General features: G+C 35.2%; 3 protein-coding genes across 5 annotated transcripts in view; 1 reads left to right on the top strand and 2 right to left on the bottom strand.

The window, feature by feature from the left end:
* LOC113518570 (adenylyl cyclase-associated protein 1) overlaps window positions 1-14,535 on the top strand; it is a 39,961-nt gene extending 25,426 nt beyond the window's left edge. For both annotated transcript variants that reach the window (XM_031912964.2, XM_026903552.3), the window contains exons 5-9: window positions 1,787-1,936; window positions 3,842-4,029; window positions 5,071-5,277; window positions 12,113-12,256; window positions 13,474-14,535. In XM_031912964.2, the coding sequence (XP_031768824.2) occupies window positions 1,787-1,936; window positions 3,842-4,029; window positions 5,071-5,277; window positions 12,113-12,256; window positions 13,474-13,563 (779 nt within the window). In that variant the 3' untranslated portion in view covers window positions 13,564-14,535. The remainder of the gene's footprint in view (window positions 1-1,786; window positions 1,937-3,841; window positions 4,030-5,070; window positions 5,278-12,112; window positions 12,257-13,473) is intronic.
* Window positions 5,703-10,667, bottom strand: LOC128202428 (uncharacterized). The gene is made up of 6 exons (XM_052902739.1): window positions 10,465-10,667; window positions 9,030-9,155; window positions 7,599-7,788; window positions 6,656-6,936; window positions 6,235-6,486; window positions 5,703-5,970 (listed from the first exon to the last, which is right to left on the bottom strand). The coding sequence occupies exons 1-6, from the start codon at window positions 10,630-10,632 to the stop codon at window positions 5,773-5,775; spliced, it is 1,215 nt and encodes a 404-aa protein (XP_052758699.1). The 5' UTR covers window positions 10,633-10,667; the 3' UTR covers window positions 5,703-5,772.
* Window positions 14,536-14,942: 407 nt separating the features above from the next.
* Window positions 14,943-18,718, bottom strand: part of LOC113518140 (uncharacterized) — a 72,289-nt gene continuing 68,513 nt past the window's right edge. Inside the window, exons 10-13 of one of the 2 annotated variants that reach the window (XM_031913101.2) lie at window positions 18,209-18,382; window positions 17,188-17,471; window positions 16,355-16,524; window positions 14,943-15,689 (exon numbers count right to left, since the gene is read on the bottom strand). In XM_031913101.2, coding sequence (XP_031768961.2) covers window positions 15,318-15,689; window positions 16,355-16,524; window positions 17,188-17,471; window positions 18,209-18,382 — 1,000 coding nt within the window. In that variant the 3' untranslated portion in view covers window positions 14,943-15,317. The remainder of the gene's footprint in view (window positions 15,690-16,354; window positions 16,525-17,187; window positions 17,472-18,208; window positions 18,383-18,718) is intronic. The other variant, XM_026902919.3, reaches the window with a different exon arrangement.

Here is an 18,718-nt window from a genome sequence, read left to right as displayed (position 1 = left end):
ATTATAATTATATATTATTCTTAATAATCATATTTCATCTAATCTATATTCGTTGTTTAAGGAGATCGAATTTGTTAATCCTATTGATACAAAAAATTGTGTCGATATATGAGTGAATGGATAGATAGATGGTTGTTTGTTATTCTTTCACTCGCCAACTACGGAACGGATATGGAATAAATTTGTTATATGTGTAAGTTGTATCCTTACTTAGTGCTCAGGACACTATGCACTGATTCACGAGGGCGAGGCCGTAGAATACAGCTAGTAATATTAATAAAAATATAAAACACAAAGTTAACGAGGAAAAGCTATTAAATATTATGTTTATTTTCGGCGTATCTTGAGGGCGAAAATAAATGAAGAGTTAGAGCTGCCTCAAATCTGCGATTTGCAGTCCTACTTAGAGGCCAAACTTATGTATATAATTGACATTGTAAATTACATGTATAAATTGCTTGTGCCTGTTGTGTTCTGCATATTTTATTTGTAAATATAGCAATTTTGAACTTATTTTAGTGTTCATCTGTAAGCTGCCTAAGGTACTCCTCCATCAATTTATTTAAATAATTAAAATACGCTCGCAGATATACGCACCGCTTTGTGCGAAGTTCAGAATCTTTGAAGCTGAATAACAGCGATACCTGTATAGCTAATATACGTCTGTTGTGGAGAATCCGGCCCCTTGAGCGACGTATTTCGCTTGCTCATATTTTAGCATATTTAAGTGTTGTATGTATATATGCAATTATGTTTACTAGATGGAGATTATACATAAGATATCTACGGGTACATAGGTATTTCCGTCATTCTTGTGTCACATAGCAGTTGTCTTTACATGGTTGTGTTATTTTTGAAAGAATGGATTGGGATCATCATATCAGCCCTTAACTGTCCACTGCTAAACATAAGCCTAGGGGGGTTTTGCCAGTAATTGCTACGCTTGGCAGGCGGATTGGCATCCGCATTAGGCTTTGGAGATGTTTTAAAAGGGACGCTGCTGCCCATCCCTTGCCCTCCCTTAGTCGACTCCTACGGGAAAGGATGGGGTGGCCTATTCTATGCTGGGGCTACATGGTAACATAGGTTGGGATATGACAGTGAAATTACAGGGTTCAAAGGCTTAATATCTTAGTTTACAAAGATGGTAATGCCCGCGACTTCGTCCGCGTGACTGTAAAAGTATCCTAGGTTTTACTCTATCTTATATAGTACGTGTATACCAAATGCCATAACAATTGATTAAGCAGTTAAACTGCAAAGAGGTAACCAACTTAAACAAACAAACTCACTTTCACATTAATATTAGTAAGAGTTGCACACCACTGCGGGAGATATTTGAAAATCAATATTTGCTTTTTACGACCAGAGCACACACGATACTTTTAGCTTTAACCTCAGAGGCTTCAGCATCTGAAAGCTTTAATACGCATATATTTGAATGCCAGTCACAGCACCTTAGTAGTTTAGACACAATAAATGCTTGCTGCGTTTCTTGTGTCTATACAAACGTAGCAAGTCGCTTAAACAAGATATTGTTAAAATACGTGATTTTAAAAAAAGTAATGTTATCAGTTTCTATTTAAAAATGATAAACAATTGTGCTTTTTATGACCTTTGAAGAAAATTTACACTGCTTTATTTGCACTGCTATTTCCTACAACAGTACACAAAGTCAAAAATTTTCTATTACATTAAATTAGTTATTTTGCTCTTTATTCGTGCCTTTGACTGTGTGTGACTGTAAACTAAATGCTTTATCTATCTTTTCACTTGTTTGGTGCAGGCAAGGGGGCAGGGGCCCCTCCGCCACCACCCCCTGGAGGTATGCCACCACCGCCGCCTGTGCTGCCAGATGTTGACTTCTCCAATCTTGCTATCGATGATAGGAGCGCTCTCTTCGCAGAGATCAACCAGGGCGAGGGCATCACCAGCAGTATGTTAAGCGAAATATATTTATTTATATATATAATACACACACAGACACATGCACACTAACTCACACTTAACTAAATATATCTAAATTCGGATCACTGCACCATTATTGTTAACCTTTTTTTTCTTCCATAGAAACAGCTATATAGTGATAATGTGTTGTGGGCTAAATAAAACTATTCGCAACATAAATTACATTGGAGATTATATAAAGCAGGAAAAGATCACGCACAAAAAGCGAGCATAATACTAATAAAGTTTTCTTCCCGGAAAACCGCATATTTGGTGCTTTGAGCTATAGGTTTGATCTCAACAATTTGGATTTCTGTAGTTAACTATATTGTTATACATTTATCATTTGTCGATATCAAGAATTTCTTTGTTTTCTTTCTTTTCTATTAAAACGTTCTCAATGTTGACTGTAGGAAATCCCTTCGAGTATAACAATATTTTATTTATCTTACGAATACAGGATTTTGTATGTACCTACATAACAAAAACACTACTACATAAAAGCACCAGCTTTCTAAGACAAAAGCACAGAGGACAAAAGCATTATCTAATTAGGACCCTTTGTGTAAATGGCACAACAGCCCTTAAGCTATCTTTTAAAACATTTATGTACACTAAAGACCTCTTTAAACAGGCCTGTGAGATTCTTAAGTGCTAGTTTGTAATTTGAACTTGGAACAATTTTAACTAGTTTGAATTGGCATAATCAAATCTCACAAATTTATATTTATAATTTTAGGGCCTGCGTATTAGATTAGGGGCAATTCTCGCTTCTTTATCCCACAATAGAACTTTATTATAGTACTCATTATTTAAGGCATACAAGTCTATGGCAAGTTCCAGAATATTTTCCACATGTCTGTCTGTCGCTATATTATTGTAAAAACACGTTCACGCCGGCGCGGGCCACCGGTGGCCCGCGATAGACTGTCTCATTGGACGGCGCGTACCACCGGCGGTACGCACTAGATTGTCTTATCTGGCGGCGTGTACCACCGGTGGTACGTATTCGATTGTGCTGTTAGAAATAATGAAAATTTTACGTTTATTTATTAAACATTAAAGTCGGCCCCGGCGTGAACGTGTTAATCTTCATAAAATTGACAAGTAGATTTAGAATGGTGATCTTCATAAAGACATGTAGAACTACTTTTATTGGCTTCCCTCATACATAAAATATAAGATTCATTCATTGGATCTTTCCAAATAAGCTGTTAATAAATAAATATCTTTAAATGTAAGAGAAAATCTTAAGTGTATGATGCCAAATATATTTTCATCAATAAAATATTTGATCATTCTTATATGTAATATTCCATACATATTAAGTACAAACTTTTTTATGTACAATTCTGTAATTGTATACGTCAGCAGGTACGTAATATTATTACTACATACAATATGTACTTAATACGAAATTAAATCGGCATTCTCGTAAGCCAATAATTGAACTTCTGACTTGATTCTCGTAAAAACAATGAACTGTTCAAATATCGTTGAAGTTGAGAAGTCCTTCGATCGAAGTTCTATACAAAGTTCGTATTGGCATTTTACTTGTCAGCTTACTTGTCGAATGATAAACAAAATAGTTTTATGTTATATTTGTCTGATCTAAGTTTTAATAAAATTATTAAATCTATTAATAAGTTACGTTGAATATTCTTAATGAAATAGTTAATAGAAATCGATTCGTTAATATTACGTGTAAACGATTTATGAAATGTCACTATTCAATGATGAAAATACTAATATAGAATATAGAATAACTAATATAGAATAGCTTCAACGACAGAGTCTCAATTGATAGGGTTGCGGTCATAGATTAAGGATAGTCTTTAGGGTCGCGGGTCATCGTCGCTTCATTCTATTATTGATGGTATTTTTTTTCTATTAGGCCTGCGTAAAGTGACGGCGGATATGCAGACACATAAGAACCCTCAACTGCGCCAAGGCCCGGCGCCGTTCAAGCCGGCGGCCGCCAGCCGACCCGCCGTGCCCGCCAAGTCACTGCCGCAGCCCGGCGCCGGCTCCTTCCCGGATAAGCCTCCCGTATTCACGCGCGATGGCAAGAAGTGGCTCATTGTAAGTGTTATTTTTCGGGTTAAGGAGAAATCGAATTACTGGATATATATAATATGGAAAGTCCATATTATATATATAATATGGACTTTCTAGAGATTTCGTAGTAGTCCGACGGAATAGCGTGAAGAATTTATATCATACAATCCTTATGAACCCTTATGAACATGTAACTCATCAGTGTATATATTATTACTTATGTAACCAACTTGTTTGTATTTAGTTTGAGATATCAGCTAATATTTCCGTAGTGGAAGAGAATAGGATAAAGACAATACAAAAGTACGATAAAATTTGATACAAGAGCAAATACAGAAAGTAACGATTTTTTCTAAGAGTGTGTCAACTTAATTTAGAACCCATATCTTTTTTAAATTACAATCGGCCAGTAGTTTATAGCTGTATGAAAATAAACCTATTTCTAACACAACCAGATACCAGCTTTTTTACGGATGATAATGGAATAGTGACCCCGCCTAAGCTAACGGTATACGCTGGTACGGGCACCAGTGAGGGATAATAAGTGAGAATGAAAAAGCAGGTCAGTTAGCCTATCGTGATGAATACGTCTGGAATTCAGCACGATGGTTTCCAGGAACCACGTGGAGGTCGACCTGTCAGGATCGCAATGGGAGTGGTAGCCCACATTACAAACAATCCCTTCCCCTCACTAGACACCAGATTAAGCCTCCACTTATAGAATAATGTTAATACAATATTACATTTCATTTCTCCATTTACATAGCCGGTCTATTGCTACTTCAACTGATAATAATTCTAGCTATACGATAAGGTGAAATCGAAATTATTCGCGGAATGTAAACTTAACCTATGTTATCAAATATATTAATATAGAAGTTTCGGGAATAAATAATCCCATACTAAATAGCTGGACGCACCATGTTAGTATTAGGGGAAGCTTACATTTTTTTTATCGCTTTTCGATCCATGTTTTTTAATGAAAACTTTCAGAGCCACTGCTAGAACACTCCCTATATCCATAATAAGACACAAATGTAATTAAATATTTATTTATTCCCACAGGAGTACCAAAAGGGCAACTCCAACTTGGTGGTCGAGAACGCAGACATGAACAACGTGGTGTACATGTTCCGGTGCCGCGACTCGGCGCTCACCGTCCGCGGCAAGATCAACGGCGTGGTGCTTGACTCGTGCACCAAGTGCGCGGTCGTATTTGACAACCTGGTCGCCAGCATCGAGTTCGTCAACTGCCAGTCTGTGCAGATGCAGGTCAGTTTTCTTTAAGAATATTTAAAATGGCGAATAAGCTGACGGCCCATCTGATGGAAAGAGGTGGTTTAAGGTTGCGCTGTTTGTTATCAAAATAATAAGTATTTATTGCAAGACACAATAATAAGACTTATTGCACAGCGCCATCTAGTCTAGACAATGCAGAACTTGTACTATAGATCTGTTTCAATAAAGTTTAATGAAAATCAAAAGAATAAATAATTGTTGTAAACACGCCCATCACAAATATAAAAAATTAAAAATAAAACGATGTCATCTGGCTAGCAAGGTAATAGAATAGTAATATTCTGCTTTTAATGGATAAACATCTATACTCAGAAGTGGGGTGTTAGTGGAAATCAGTCTATGTGCTTGATGTAAAAATAACTAAAGTTTTATAAAAAAATTCTAAAGATTTACTCCGTTATAAATTATGATAAAAAATATAATAATAATCGCAATAAATGTTATTTTCAGAATTAAATAATCCAAAGATTATATCTCAAGTTCCTGGCAAACACTATCTTCGTCGTCATCGTGTTTTATCTCCTCAATAGCCACTTGACTCGTTGTTTCTTCCATTAGTGTACAAAGTTTGCTTGATTTCGCATAATTACAAAATGGGAATGTTGAATCGGCGACGAACCCTTGAGTATCGTAAAATTCCCGAGATACGGCGGTCTGTGGGATATCCTGAAACAAAATATAAAACAATGTAAATAAATTTTTCAGTTCTTTTTATATCGAGTTTTGGTTTATTTAGTTAAGCAAGTTCCATAACTGTGTTTAGAAAAGGTCGTTAATTTAGAAAAGGTCAAAGGCATTCACAAACTTTTCATTATATAGGAAATTTGATCAGTCTAACTTGGATACGTGTTTCGTTTAAAACAATTAAAGCAATTTCCAGAATTATATTTTATTAACAACTTTGAAAGGATTATTTTTGTTTTTAATTACCTCATAAGCATAGTTACGATAGGGATGCTGAGTCCAACTCAGACCATATTCATCATTGCACATTTCTGTTCCATTCTTAAAATCGCTGTCGGAATCTGAAGATTCTCTTAAATTGGGCTTTGAAAAATCTCCCATGGCCTCTTGTGAGGCGGCGTCAACGTGAGAATCCATATTCAGTAGCGTCAGTTTGGTATTGATTACCATGTTGAGCGTCTTCTGCCAATCTTCCAGAAGTTTCTTTATGCTTTCCATCTGCAACTATTTATTATTAAGCAACACCAAATTTCATAATGTTATGATTAACTATTTGAACCATAGAATTATATTCATGTATATGATACTGTTTATGTATATATGTGTATAGTTACCATTACTATATATTCTAAGTTTTATATAAAAATACAGGCTTTCAAAATGTTACCTTCTTCTTCAGCAGCGCTTGTTTAGTCGCGCGACGTAGTCTCTTCTGTTTAATATAGTGCTTTAGATATGCGACTTTATATACATTGGTCACCCTGACGATCTTGACTCGATAATCCTGTTGTACTTCCACATCGCTCGCCGACGAGTAGACGCTGTTCTCAGACGTGTTGGTTTCGGTCTGTACATGCTCCCCACACTCCAAGTTCTCAGGTTGTCTCTCTGAAATCGCTACTTGGTCGCATTTCAAATCTTTCAGCAGTTCTGCTATAAAGTCTCGATCTGAAACGTGTGGAAAATACCATTTGGCAAAGCCTTATTTAAAAAATATATTTCAAAAGTATTAACACGATTATGCTTTACCAGAGGAAGACTGAACAAAAGTCGTTTGCTTGGACACCTCTGTCCCATTCGTGTTTCTACCATGAGAAGTTGTGTTTGTATGGCTGTGTTTCGGTTTGAAGGGCGGGATATAACAGTGAATTTGCAGGGCACAGACGAATAACACCTGAGTCCTCAGGAATGGTAACGCATGGGGGTTATAATGGGCGAAACAGTATACTCTATTATGTTCATGGTACTGCTCATGTCTATAGACTACGGTTACCACTTTCCATCAGGTGAGCCGTCAGCTTGTTTGCCATTGTAAGTTGCATAAAAAATGCTTTTAACATTTTTATAATAGCCATATGGCCGGTCATTGCCGCATTAGTTTGCAGACTTTCAGGACTATATCGGTTACTATAGATAGAATCAAAATTCTTCTGCGGAATTCCACGTTTTGTATCCAAAGTGAAACTCCAAACAGCTCCAAGCATAAGGATTTGGGGCATCCTCGTACGACTAGCATCTCTACTATGGCCTCTATCAATGAGTGTGTCGCACTTATTATTAAATAAAAACGATAGCAATGTTACTATGGATTAGTTTAGTACAAGCGGTACCTTCGTCGGGGCTAGTATCGGCGTGAGCGTGCACGACGTGTAGTGTCTGCCGTAACGCGTCGTCGGACGCGATCACACCACGCACCCGCGCACGCACTCGCCGCAGCCGCTCAACGCCGCGCCGCAGTTCCTCCACGCGCTCCGTCATTTCCGCATCACGCACGCACAACTTCGTCTTCGCTATTTGGATCTGTTTCGTCGTATATTGTTATCTATTAAGTTGTAATTCGCGAATTTGCCTGCATAAATTACGAAAGAAACTATCCTACACGTTAATTCTGAATATGGGTTATAAATTATTCCACCAATACAAACAAACATTCAAAATGGAATAAAATTACTCCTTTGATCCTTTTGCCTACAAAGGTGTAGTGTAGTAACGCGTTAACCAGAATAATGCATCAAAAGACCAATTTCCCCTACCGCACCATTGACGAGATTGGATAGCTTGCAATTGCCTGCATCACTTAATTGATGCATTCCTTCTGCAGCTAATTAGCTGTGTGTGCTTATATTTTATTTAACGCTTGTTAAATAAAATGTATTTAAAAAGCCTGTATGAAACAGGTGTTGATCTTTATCAGGCGTTGTGATTTTATTTAGTACTAGAAATTGTTGATAGAGAAAATCACTTATTATTGTGTCTAGCAATCCTACTGAATCTGTTTGGAAAATAGATTACTACCTAGTCGTATAAAGTTTTGTTTTAATATTTGTATAAAGTCATTATGTTAGTTTATGGTCCAAGAGAAAGCAGTCTTAACTAAGTTTTGTATACAGAAACTACTCGACATTTGACAATTTTTTTTTTGTGATAGGTGGTATCAAATTCACGTTAGTATCATGGAGGATATCATTTATTACTTCATTATCCATTCCAATCGAAAGTCGTAATATTCTCACGAACACCAATTTAATAATGACAATAATTCATTTCATTGATATAAAAACTCTATCAGAGTTAAGCTCGCCTTTGTACTTTTGTTTACCTCTGTCATATTTTTATAACTAATGTGTACAATAAAGTATTAAATAAAAATAAATAAATAAATAAAATTTTACATATAATTAGTTCCAAGTAATCTAACGATAAGATGCTTTTCTATCTTAAAAGATAAACTTTTATGTATTAATATAAAACTATTGTATATCCATCTTAAAACCTCGTACAAGGGGAGCGATTGTTAGTAATAAAGACTAGTGGTCCCATTGATAGCAATATCAGATCGACCTTCACGTAGTCCTTGGAAATTATCGTGATAAATTCCATTCTAATGCGTCACGATAGACCACCTAACCTGGATTCATCATCACTTACTATCCTTCACTTACTATCCTTCACTGATATCTGCCAACGTACACCGATAGCCCAGGTGGCGTTCACCATCTCGTATTCCATACCTATTAAAAAAAGTCATGAATCGTACAAACCTGCAGCTGTATATCCTCCAATTCTATTTGTTTCTGTTTGATTCTTTCTCTCGAAGTTACATAAATTCTTTTAATTAATTTGTACATATACAATCCAGTTGGCACATATTTGATAAGGAATATTGCCTACAAAAACAGAATATGTGAGAAACGCTCTGAAACTAGATTTATTAAATTCATGGAACTTATTAATGAAATCGCAATGAATTCATGGAACTGGAGGTTAAATATTGTTAACAATTCATTATATCAGAGTTTGTTTTATACAATTAATTAATAACTGTCAAAGTACATTATAAGTCTTAAGTGACAATAGAATTATGACTGTAATCAACTACAAAAGCCATATTATTACAAAATTCCGCATTTTAATTAATTAAATATGAGCCGTCCTTTAAAAGACGCAGATGTGATTAATTAATAAAAAAAAAAAACTAAAATCTTAATTTTATATTTCTATCTTATAATCATCGTCATCTTAGCCATTATCTATTATTTTCTATCATAAGAACAGGCCAGAGTCACCTGCATCCACTGACTGACTGCAATGCACTTGAGGTCGTCACTCCATTTAATGGGGGAAGGGGTAATCGGCCTACACTACGTTTGTTCGTACAGGGTCTCGACCCAAGAACCTTCGCTGTCGGTTGTCGGTTCTTCGAGCTATGTAAGAAACCCGTTGTCACTTCAGCTTGCTTATCCTTAATAAGGATACTGCTTCGTAGGCGCGTATATGAAGTAGGAAATCCCATTGGTTTTCTAACTTACAAACTAGTGTAAGTTTTATTCTGATAAGCCGTCCATTTAATTAAATAGACGGCTTATCAGAATAAAACTTACACTAGTTTGTAAGTTAGACCTTCAGGGTCACAACAGTTAAAATCGCATTCAATGTGGTACAGGAATTTTTGTGTAATGACAAAACAAATAAACAAACAGATAAAATCTGTAGAAAATGTTGTTTTGGCTTCTATTGCTATTAAAATTGCTTACGTAATTTTTTTTTTAAATGCCCTATGTACAGATCATCATTCAGATAAAATTTTATTATATTAGTAAAATGAGTCTTTTACTCTAGCTATTTGTTTTTTTTTACGCATTGTTATTTCGATAAAAAGTTTTTTTTTACAAATATGCCAAGTATTTAAAAAATACACGGAATTTATATCCTTCTAAAATATTTGAAGGTTCTTAGAATTGATGTTTTGGACTCTGTACTATTAATAAAATATGTGCGTGCTACCAGATTATATATTTAATACATAAACCTAATCTGGTTTCGTTATTCAATATGTATGTATATGTATGTACAGACTACAAGTAATACATTTATTGCTTAATTTATAGGCAATTTGTGTTTATTAGAATAAGGGTCAATGCAATTTTCTATTCCATGGATGGCAAATGTAGCGAAAGAATATTAAATTCGCCTTACCGTGTTTGTAAAAGTGAGCCTCACATAAATCGAGTATAGGAAACGTATGCAACCGTGCATGAATGGTACTCCATATTGTTCCAAGATTACATCCCAGTTATGACTAAAGCCCCACACTCCGTTAGCCAGTACTTGACTGGGGCCAACATTGTCTACGACAGTCGTCATGTGTTTTGGTCGATAGCCCAACACTAATGCCGCCACAATAACTAATAAAGTCAGCATCTAAAAACATATAAAAAGCAATCCTTATTACGCATTTCTATGAATTGTATAATACATTTTGAAAACGCTTTTGTCTGTACACTTTGACATCGGACATTTGACATTATGAACTGAGTGGTTCTATCTTTGAAATTTTCTTTTATACATTCTGTCATTGAATAATCAAAAATATATAAATGAGAATGAATGTGAAGTACGTGTTGTTCTATAAATATCCTTTTTTCGTGTGTACATAATACTAGCTTTTACTTGTGATTTTGTTCGCGTCATTGTGTTATATTAATAGACCAGGATAAAAAGCAGTCGATTAACGTATTGAATTACGTCAGTATAAGTATATATGTATGTTGTTTTGCATTATTATTTAAATGGTCCAATAAACAGTGAATAAATAAATAAAATAATTTACAGTTTATAAAATTTCCGTTACATATTAGACATCGTTAAAAAATTAACACAAGTATTTTACTAGACTAAGTGTTATTTTTCCGAAATCCACTGGTTAGTAGTTCATTAGATTTTTTTTTTGTATTATTCCGCTACCATCAGTATTCCTGTGACTTATTTATAAATGGTAGTTATTAAAAAAAATATGTATAAGAAGAATTTATAAAGTTTGGATACTTTCATAGTAATTAACTAACATAGTATTCATTTCATAGTAATTAAATATTACTACTGAGCTCCTCGCAGAAAACTGTCTAGTTTCGTGAATGCTGTCACAGAACCCCGACTTGACATAACATACCGATTACAATAAACTCTGTCAGATTTTATGGAATGTAATTTCCAGAAACGGATACTTATGTAAATTAATATATGATTAATATTTGTTGAAATAAGATTCCAATGTATTATATTTTACTCGAAATTGGATCTTTTGTTATACAAGATTACACATCCTAAATACATAAATGTCTACGACAAAGGACTATAAGTATGTTCAAAGTGAATTATGAGAACCTATATTGTGGTAGAATATACAATAGTCTTGTATCGAGAATCTTATTGTATTTGTTTGATTTGTAATAATGTCAACAAAAACATTGAATGGAATGATACGTTTTGAAATTTTACATACGGGTTTTTTCTTGAAAATAGTTGTAAATAGAACGATTAGCGGTGAGGTTTTACATAGGTATATCTTTGACGCAATATATCTATCAGAGGGAGACTGTATGAAAAACGTCTGCTTGGAGAGTTCTGTCCCCGTGTGACGCGCTTGAGCGTCACTGTGTATTCTATAATACCTATAATGCTGTTCATGTTTATAGGCCATGGTCACCAGTTTTCATCAAGATTGATATTTGTTTTTATGAAACGACTAGGAGAAAATAGATTCTGAGTTCGAGTTTAATTTGGTTTCACAAGATTGTTCATTTAGCTTGCTTATTTACCTGTTATTGTTTTTGTAATTGTGCAGGTGTTGGGTAAGGTGCCAACTATATCCATCGATAAGACCGACGGGTGCCAAATCTACTTGTCACCAGAGTCGCTTGACGTCGAAATCGTCAGCTCCAAATCTTCGGAGATGAACGTGCTCGTACCCAAGGGCAATGGCGACTATGTAAGTATCTTCCCTACAATTAGTTCTCATTCAATCTCAATAAAGAAACATGGAATTAATAATCCATTTAGTTAATTTCCCCTAAAAATGTTTCGGTATGATGAGTGAATGATTTGATATAAATTCTTTATCACGAAGTGATTCTAAGAAGGCACCTTAAGAAATATCTTGTATTAAAGATCATGCAGAGAGGACTGAGTGTAAAATGCCCTCTATCTTATATATATCTTGCTTGATATATATAAGATAGAGGGATAGATAACTCTTGATTTCTCTCATAATTAGTGCACGATCTGTCTGATTATGATTGGTTTGTTTATACCTCTCCATATTCGCGCTAGTGACCACATACTTCTGTATAGTGTAATTTGGATAAACGTTTTCATGATATATTGTCATAAGAAATCTGATCGCGTTTGCCTAAATGTTAAATAACATAATATGTTGTCTATTAAATAAATTAGATACATAAGACTTTGTTTTCACCAAACGCACATCGATACTATATGCAGATATTTTATAATTTAATATCAAATTTTATTAGTATATTGATTGAGATACATTATATATAAAATATATTTTTGCCTTGTGTAGAGGTCACATCGTGGATATCAATCATTTTCACCAAAATTCGACATATTGTATTTTGTCAGAAACAAGCTTTTATGTTATCTATTAAATATGTAAGATTATGTGTAAATCAATCTATCAAGCTACTGACGGCTATACGATATTTTATACGGTTTGGGGATAATCTAGTGAGATCACTCACCGTTTTTACGCTGTATTTACGAATCCACTTTTATCTGTTTTATTTCACGTTAAGTACCTCGTGAGGTAGGAATTATTTTGTAACTTACATAAGTTTATTTTTGCTATTTCTAGAAATTATATTAGATATTATTAATTATTCTTTTCTATTTTAGTTTATAATGGTTTATGTTTCTGTTGTAACTATTATTAGTAAGCGATAAATAAATATGTTTTTTTCTTTTTTCTAACTATAAGGCTTATCCGTACCAGCATAATATTTCAGGCGATAGGCGCTGCTCTACGTCCTTCCTTTAATAGTGCATTTATTTGTCTGTTTTCACGGTTAAATTAATGCAAAGGCAATGTTAACAAAATAACTGTATTTGTGACGTTAACCATACATTCTGTATGGACAAATACAGTTAATTTATGTTGGATAATCAATGTAATTTCTTTTTTATCAGGCGGAGCACCCAATTCCGGAGCAGTTTAAGACACTGTTGAATAAACCTCGGAACGGGCTCACCACCACTCCCGTCGAGAACAAGGGCTAAACGGATAACATATTTGGACGCCGTAACGAAGCCCGAGAACAAATATTCTAGTTTCAATAAATACTTCTTTCCGTTTGCAGAATATAGACCAAAATGTGTAAGGCAATAAATTAGCGAATCGCCCTTTGGGGCACATGAATATTTGATATATTAACCCATTGAAGTTACAAAGCACTCATTCGAGACGAGTCAAGGCTTTCTAATTTAATAATAATATTTTGCACGGTCTAGTTCAATATTAGTTCACTTGTTGCCGCTTGTCTCGATGTTAGAGCACAAATTATTCTTCTGTACGAACATGTTCTCTGGCTCATCGCACGCGTATGTTCAATGTTAATATTAAATCGTCATCTAAAGGCGTTATCTTAATTTCTTGCTCATTTCGCTCGATGGTAGTATTTAAAGATTTGATGCTAATATGACGTAGAGATTATAACTCGTGTATTTACTGGCCTTTATGTGTAATGTAAAGATGTTCCTTACTTTAGTATTTTGAGATTTTAATTTTGACATAATGCAGAAAGTATTGATAGCTTGGAGTACCATCCGGTACGGGATTAGTTAAGTTAGATGTAAGGCGTGTGACTGTCTCGATTTTAAATAATGGAAGTTAGTAATCTGTACTATCGCTATCTTGTGACTAAGTGATTCTAAAACCCCGGTTTTGATCGTTTTTCTAACGCTGCTCTCCAAATTATATTAATTAACATTTAGTTGTTTACTCATTTCTCCGTGTATTTTATTATTATTTTAGACTTATTAATTTATGATCATTGTCATTTAATATTCAATTAAGTATTATAAGATATGAATCAATATAATTTTTGTATTCCAATAATAATTGTGTCGTCCCATGATATACTTCTATTTATTTATAATTCTATTCTTATTTGGAAAAATATAATATTGTATTACCTACAAGTTTGCATTTTGTTAATTTATTTGTCGAATGATTAAATTAATTTTTAAATCTTTTTGTCTTTTTAATGTCCGTGACTGTAAAAACGTAGTAAACTACTAAGTATATAGGTTGAAAGTCGTGTGGTTTCAGCATAGAATGGGCCACCCCTTCCTTTCCAGTGGATGCCGTAATAGGCGACTAAGGGAGCTTAATGATCGAGGGGCTGGACAGCAGAGTCCCTCTTAAAACATCACCAAAGCGTAATTGCAGTTGCCAATCTGCCTGTCAAGTGTGGTAACAATTAACAAGCCCCCTCCCCCTTATGGGGAGACCTATATTCAGGAGTTAACAATTAATAGCTGATACGAAATCAGCCGAATAAAACATTTGATAGCTCGATATATGTATTATTATTGTATGAAATTTAATTTTTCATTTAAATACTGGAACTGGTAAAATAAATAAGACAACATTATAGAACTGTTATGTTTTTATTTTAATAGTTCATGGCAAACGTCGTCCATTCCAATATTTTAAACTTATTCAAACGGAAAAGGTGTGCCATAAAATTCAATAAATACTTTTTAGAAGTAAACATGCAGTGGTAAAACAAGTTTGGGCATGAATAATACCTATATATACAAATGGGCCCAAATTCATATATGGCATGGATTGTTTCAGCAAAATATTTAATTGAGCTGTACGATGAGTTATCATCTCGCGTTATAAATAGGTCCAGTTGAGATTCATTACTTAAATCTACTTACAAGATATCAGTCGAATTTCGAATAAGTACTCTATGACCTAAGTACTGGCTTATAATAATTTAAAATACATAGTATAAATATTAAAGTTAGTCGGGAGCGTGTGTACTAGAGTTATTTAGTATAGGCCTGTTGCACTGCCATTCGTCACTTCCGTCTGAACATTCCAAGAATCCATTGCATACACTAGACGCTGGTAAACATTCTCCGAGAGGGCACCTGAAGCCTTTACACGTGTCTCTCCTTATAGCTCGCTTGTTTTCGGCTGCTTCTAGATCCGCGTAGAAGTCTTCGTCAGTTTCGTAGTCGCCGGTGTAGTTGCGTTGAACCGTGTAAGTGGCCATCACGTTGTCTATCCATTCTATGTAGTTGGACACTTTAGTGTAGACTCCTGGACGATTGGCTCGCGCGCATCCGTAGCCGTTGCTGGTCACTCCATAGATGTACCATCTATCTGACTCCTGAAATTTACGTATTTAATATGAAATAATTTATCAAGACCATAATAGGTATTTAATAATTAAAGATTGTGCCCCACAATAAAAACCGAATTCTATTATGCCAAAACAAGTAAGTATTTTGATTTAAAAACAAAACTACTGAACTGGTTTTTATAAAATTTCTATGGAACCAATCTGTAAGTATATCCTTTCAGTACAAAAAAAAGAATTTTCCAAAACGGTTTAGAACTGATGGAGTTATGAGATAGGCAACATAAAAAAAAAAGAAAAAAAATGCAACTGAATTGAGGACATCCCTTTTGAAGTCAGCTGTTGCAGCAGCATTAGGATGTTAGGTACAAAAAATGGATTTTTATCCGACTTTGGAGAGACTACGAGTGAGACCATTGGCGTCACACCGTGATGTCCATGATATTTTTTCATGTTTCATTAATAAACTTTTCTTTGCAATCGTTTAAACAGGCATAGAGAACCTATACACGCAACAGATGTTGTTTATAATAACTTAAAAAAAGCAGGAAATGCTAACTCAATTCGGCCGTACTTTATTTATTTGCTACATCAGAACTCCGTAGTTAATAAATCGATTTGAAAATTCGTTTATTATGTAAAATTTGTGTAGTAAAAAAGTATTTTTTTTGAGCTATTTGCTGATATTTATGTACCTGGCACATTAGCGGCCCGCCGGAGTCGCCGAGGCAGGCGTCGCGACCGCCGCGCTCATAGCCAGCGCAGAACATGTCCTCGGTGACTCGGTACAGCGGCAGAAGTCGTGTGCGGCGGCGGCACTCCGCCGTCGATATCACTGGTAGCTCAACCTCTTGCAGAGTGTCCGCTGGATATGGCAAAATATATATTAGATACCTAAGGGAACTAAATGTATGGCCAAAAGTGTCCATCTTAAAACATCACCAAATCCTAAGCGGTTGCCAACCTGCCTGCTAAGCGTGGCAACTGCTAGCAAACGCCCTCATATGGGGAAGCCTATCTTCAGTAGTGGACGGTTAATGGCTGATATCATAATAATGCTACGTAATTGGAAGTTCGTACGATTATTTAATAAGAAAATGTCCATTTTTAATGTTTAAAATATTCAGGTTAACATAGTTTGTCATACCTATTTATTGAAATGTCCTTCAATTAGATATTAGTGCAAGGATCAGACGTAATGGATAAAAGTAAAGAGATATCAGTTACATGAGAAACCTAGATTACAGTTAATATATCCAATACTAGAAGTAGGTACATACCTACAGTGTTTTATTTTCAGTTTTTCTTCACTTGCCTAGTACAAGAGAAAGATTATACTGAAGTCACCTAGTCGGTATTAATGGTAGTAGTTCTTATGACGGCGATGAAATGGAGTCGTGACATATTGTTATCTTACTTCGTCATCACAGGAATTATTGTTCAATTTATTTAATAATAAGTTACTATGTTACAAGAATTTTGAAACCTATCAATACAGTATTCTAAAATTTAAGTTACTAGAACTTACGGAAAACCCTTTCATGTTCATATAGCTGTCCCCATCCAACGACTGTGCAATGTTGACCGGCGGGAGGCTGGGCTCGAAGTGGCGGTAAACATGCGGGTCGCAGCCTGGCGTGCAGTAATATTGGATCCATTCTGAGCATTGCTATATCATTGCGGAAACCTTGTGGGGCGTATCGTGGGTGAAGGACAATCTGACGAATGCGTGCTACCCGCTCCCAGGGACCCCGGGGCCAAGCGCCGCGACGTAACGCGCCTAGACGAACTACCCAATGTGCTTCTGTGGCTCTGAAATCAAAAAGACATTTTATTAGCTATTAATAAAGTAGATGTAAATAATAAAAAAATTGTATACTTACTAAAATCTCTGAAGGTTTAGGCAAAGTCATAAGTCAACTGTTACCTATTTTGCATTTGAATACAACGTGGCAGGGAGCGAACCTGCCTCCATTAATCGAAAGTTAACATTTCCTGCTAATTATTTATAGGTACACACAAAGTTTTTGGTGTAAGATTCGAAATTATGGCATTGCGTTGAAGACGGAGTAATTACGACATTCAAACAAATTAAAATAAAGTTATAGAACTTTTTATTAAACTTTAAGGTCTATTTATGTCATACAGACTTAGGTACTGCACGTAACATAAGATACGCACTTTAATTTTGCGATGACAATAAAATTTTAATTGGATATTTTGAAATATTTGGTTAAGCAAGGGGGATTTCTACTAAAAGAACAAAGAGCATAAAATTATAACGCAGAACCAGGTAGGTTTAACCTAAAACAACACGGGGTGAAATATAACAGCAATATTGTAAGAACAAAGTACATAATTGTTTTCAAATGGTTAATATGTGTTAACGTAGTCCTTAAATTTACATCAAATAAAAATTTGGGGTTCATGGGAAAAGCGACAATTCTCTCATCCATTTTAAATCCATCTTTAGACAAATAGCTAACTTGTATATAATAAAAAAAAGTAGGTATTGATAAAGTTAGAAGAAAAGGATAGATAATACTTACTGGTAAAAACAATGACTGGCGGAGATCAGCCATTGTTCTGAGATAAGAGTGGCGCCGCACTGAAAATCTCCATCTCGGTAGAGCGCGGCCTGCCACGGCCAAGCTCCAGCCGCCGCTCCACCGCCACCCACCACCCTGCTCCATCGCACACGCATGCCCACGTTAGATATATTCCTAAAGGCCCCATACATGAAGAAGTCAAACTGCCTCATATTAACTACAGTTTGACGGGATTGTAAATGGCAAATACAGTAAATCGTTTAAATTTAGTCTTACATGTTCTAAATAATTATCACCGTGTCCCTTACCTCTCCTCACTATCTAAGCATACATATATTAGCAATCTGTGCATTGTTGTATATTGGTTTTGTATGGTCAATCATCTAATTGCATTTCTCTAACAAGCAAGGTAGGGGTGAAAGGAATTGTTAGTAATGGGGTCTAACAGGTCCATTTCTAGCAATGTACCCTATCAGGTCGACCTCCACGTGGTCCCCCCTGGAATCCATC

Source organism: Galleria mellonella, unplaced genomic scaffold (assembly GCF_026898425.1).
Source record: "Galleria mellonella isolate WM207_F2 unplaced genomic scaffold, CSIRO_AGI_GalMel_v1 utg132, whole genome shotgun sequence".
Taxonomy (NCBI): domain Eukaryota; kingdom Metazoa; phylum Arthropoda; class Insecta; order Lepidoptera; family Pyralidae; genus Galleria; species Galleria mellonella.
This window is presented reverse-complemented; position numbering and strand designations above follow the sequence as displayed.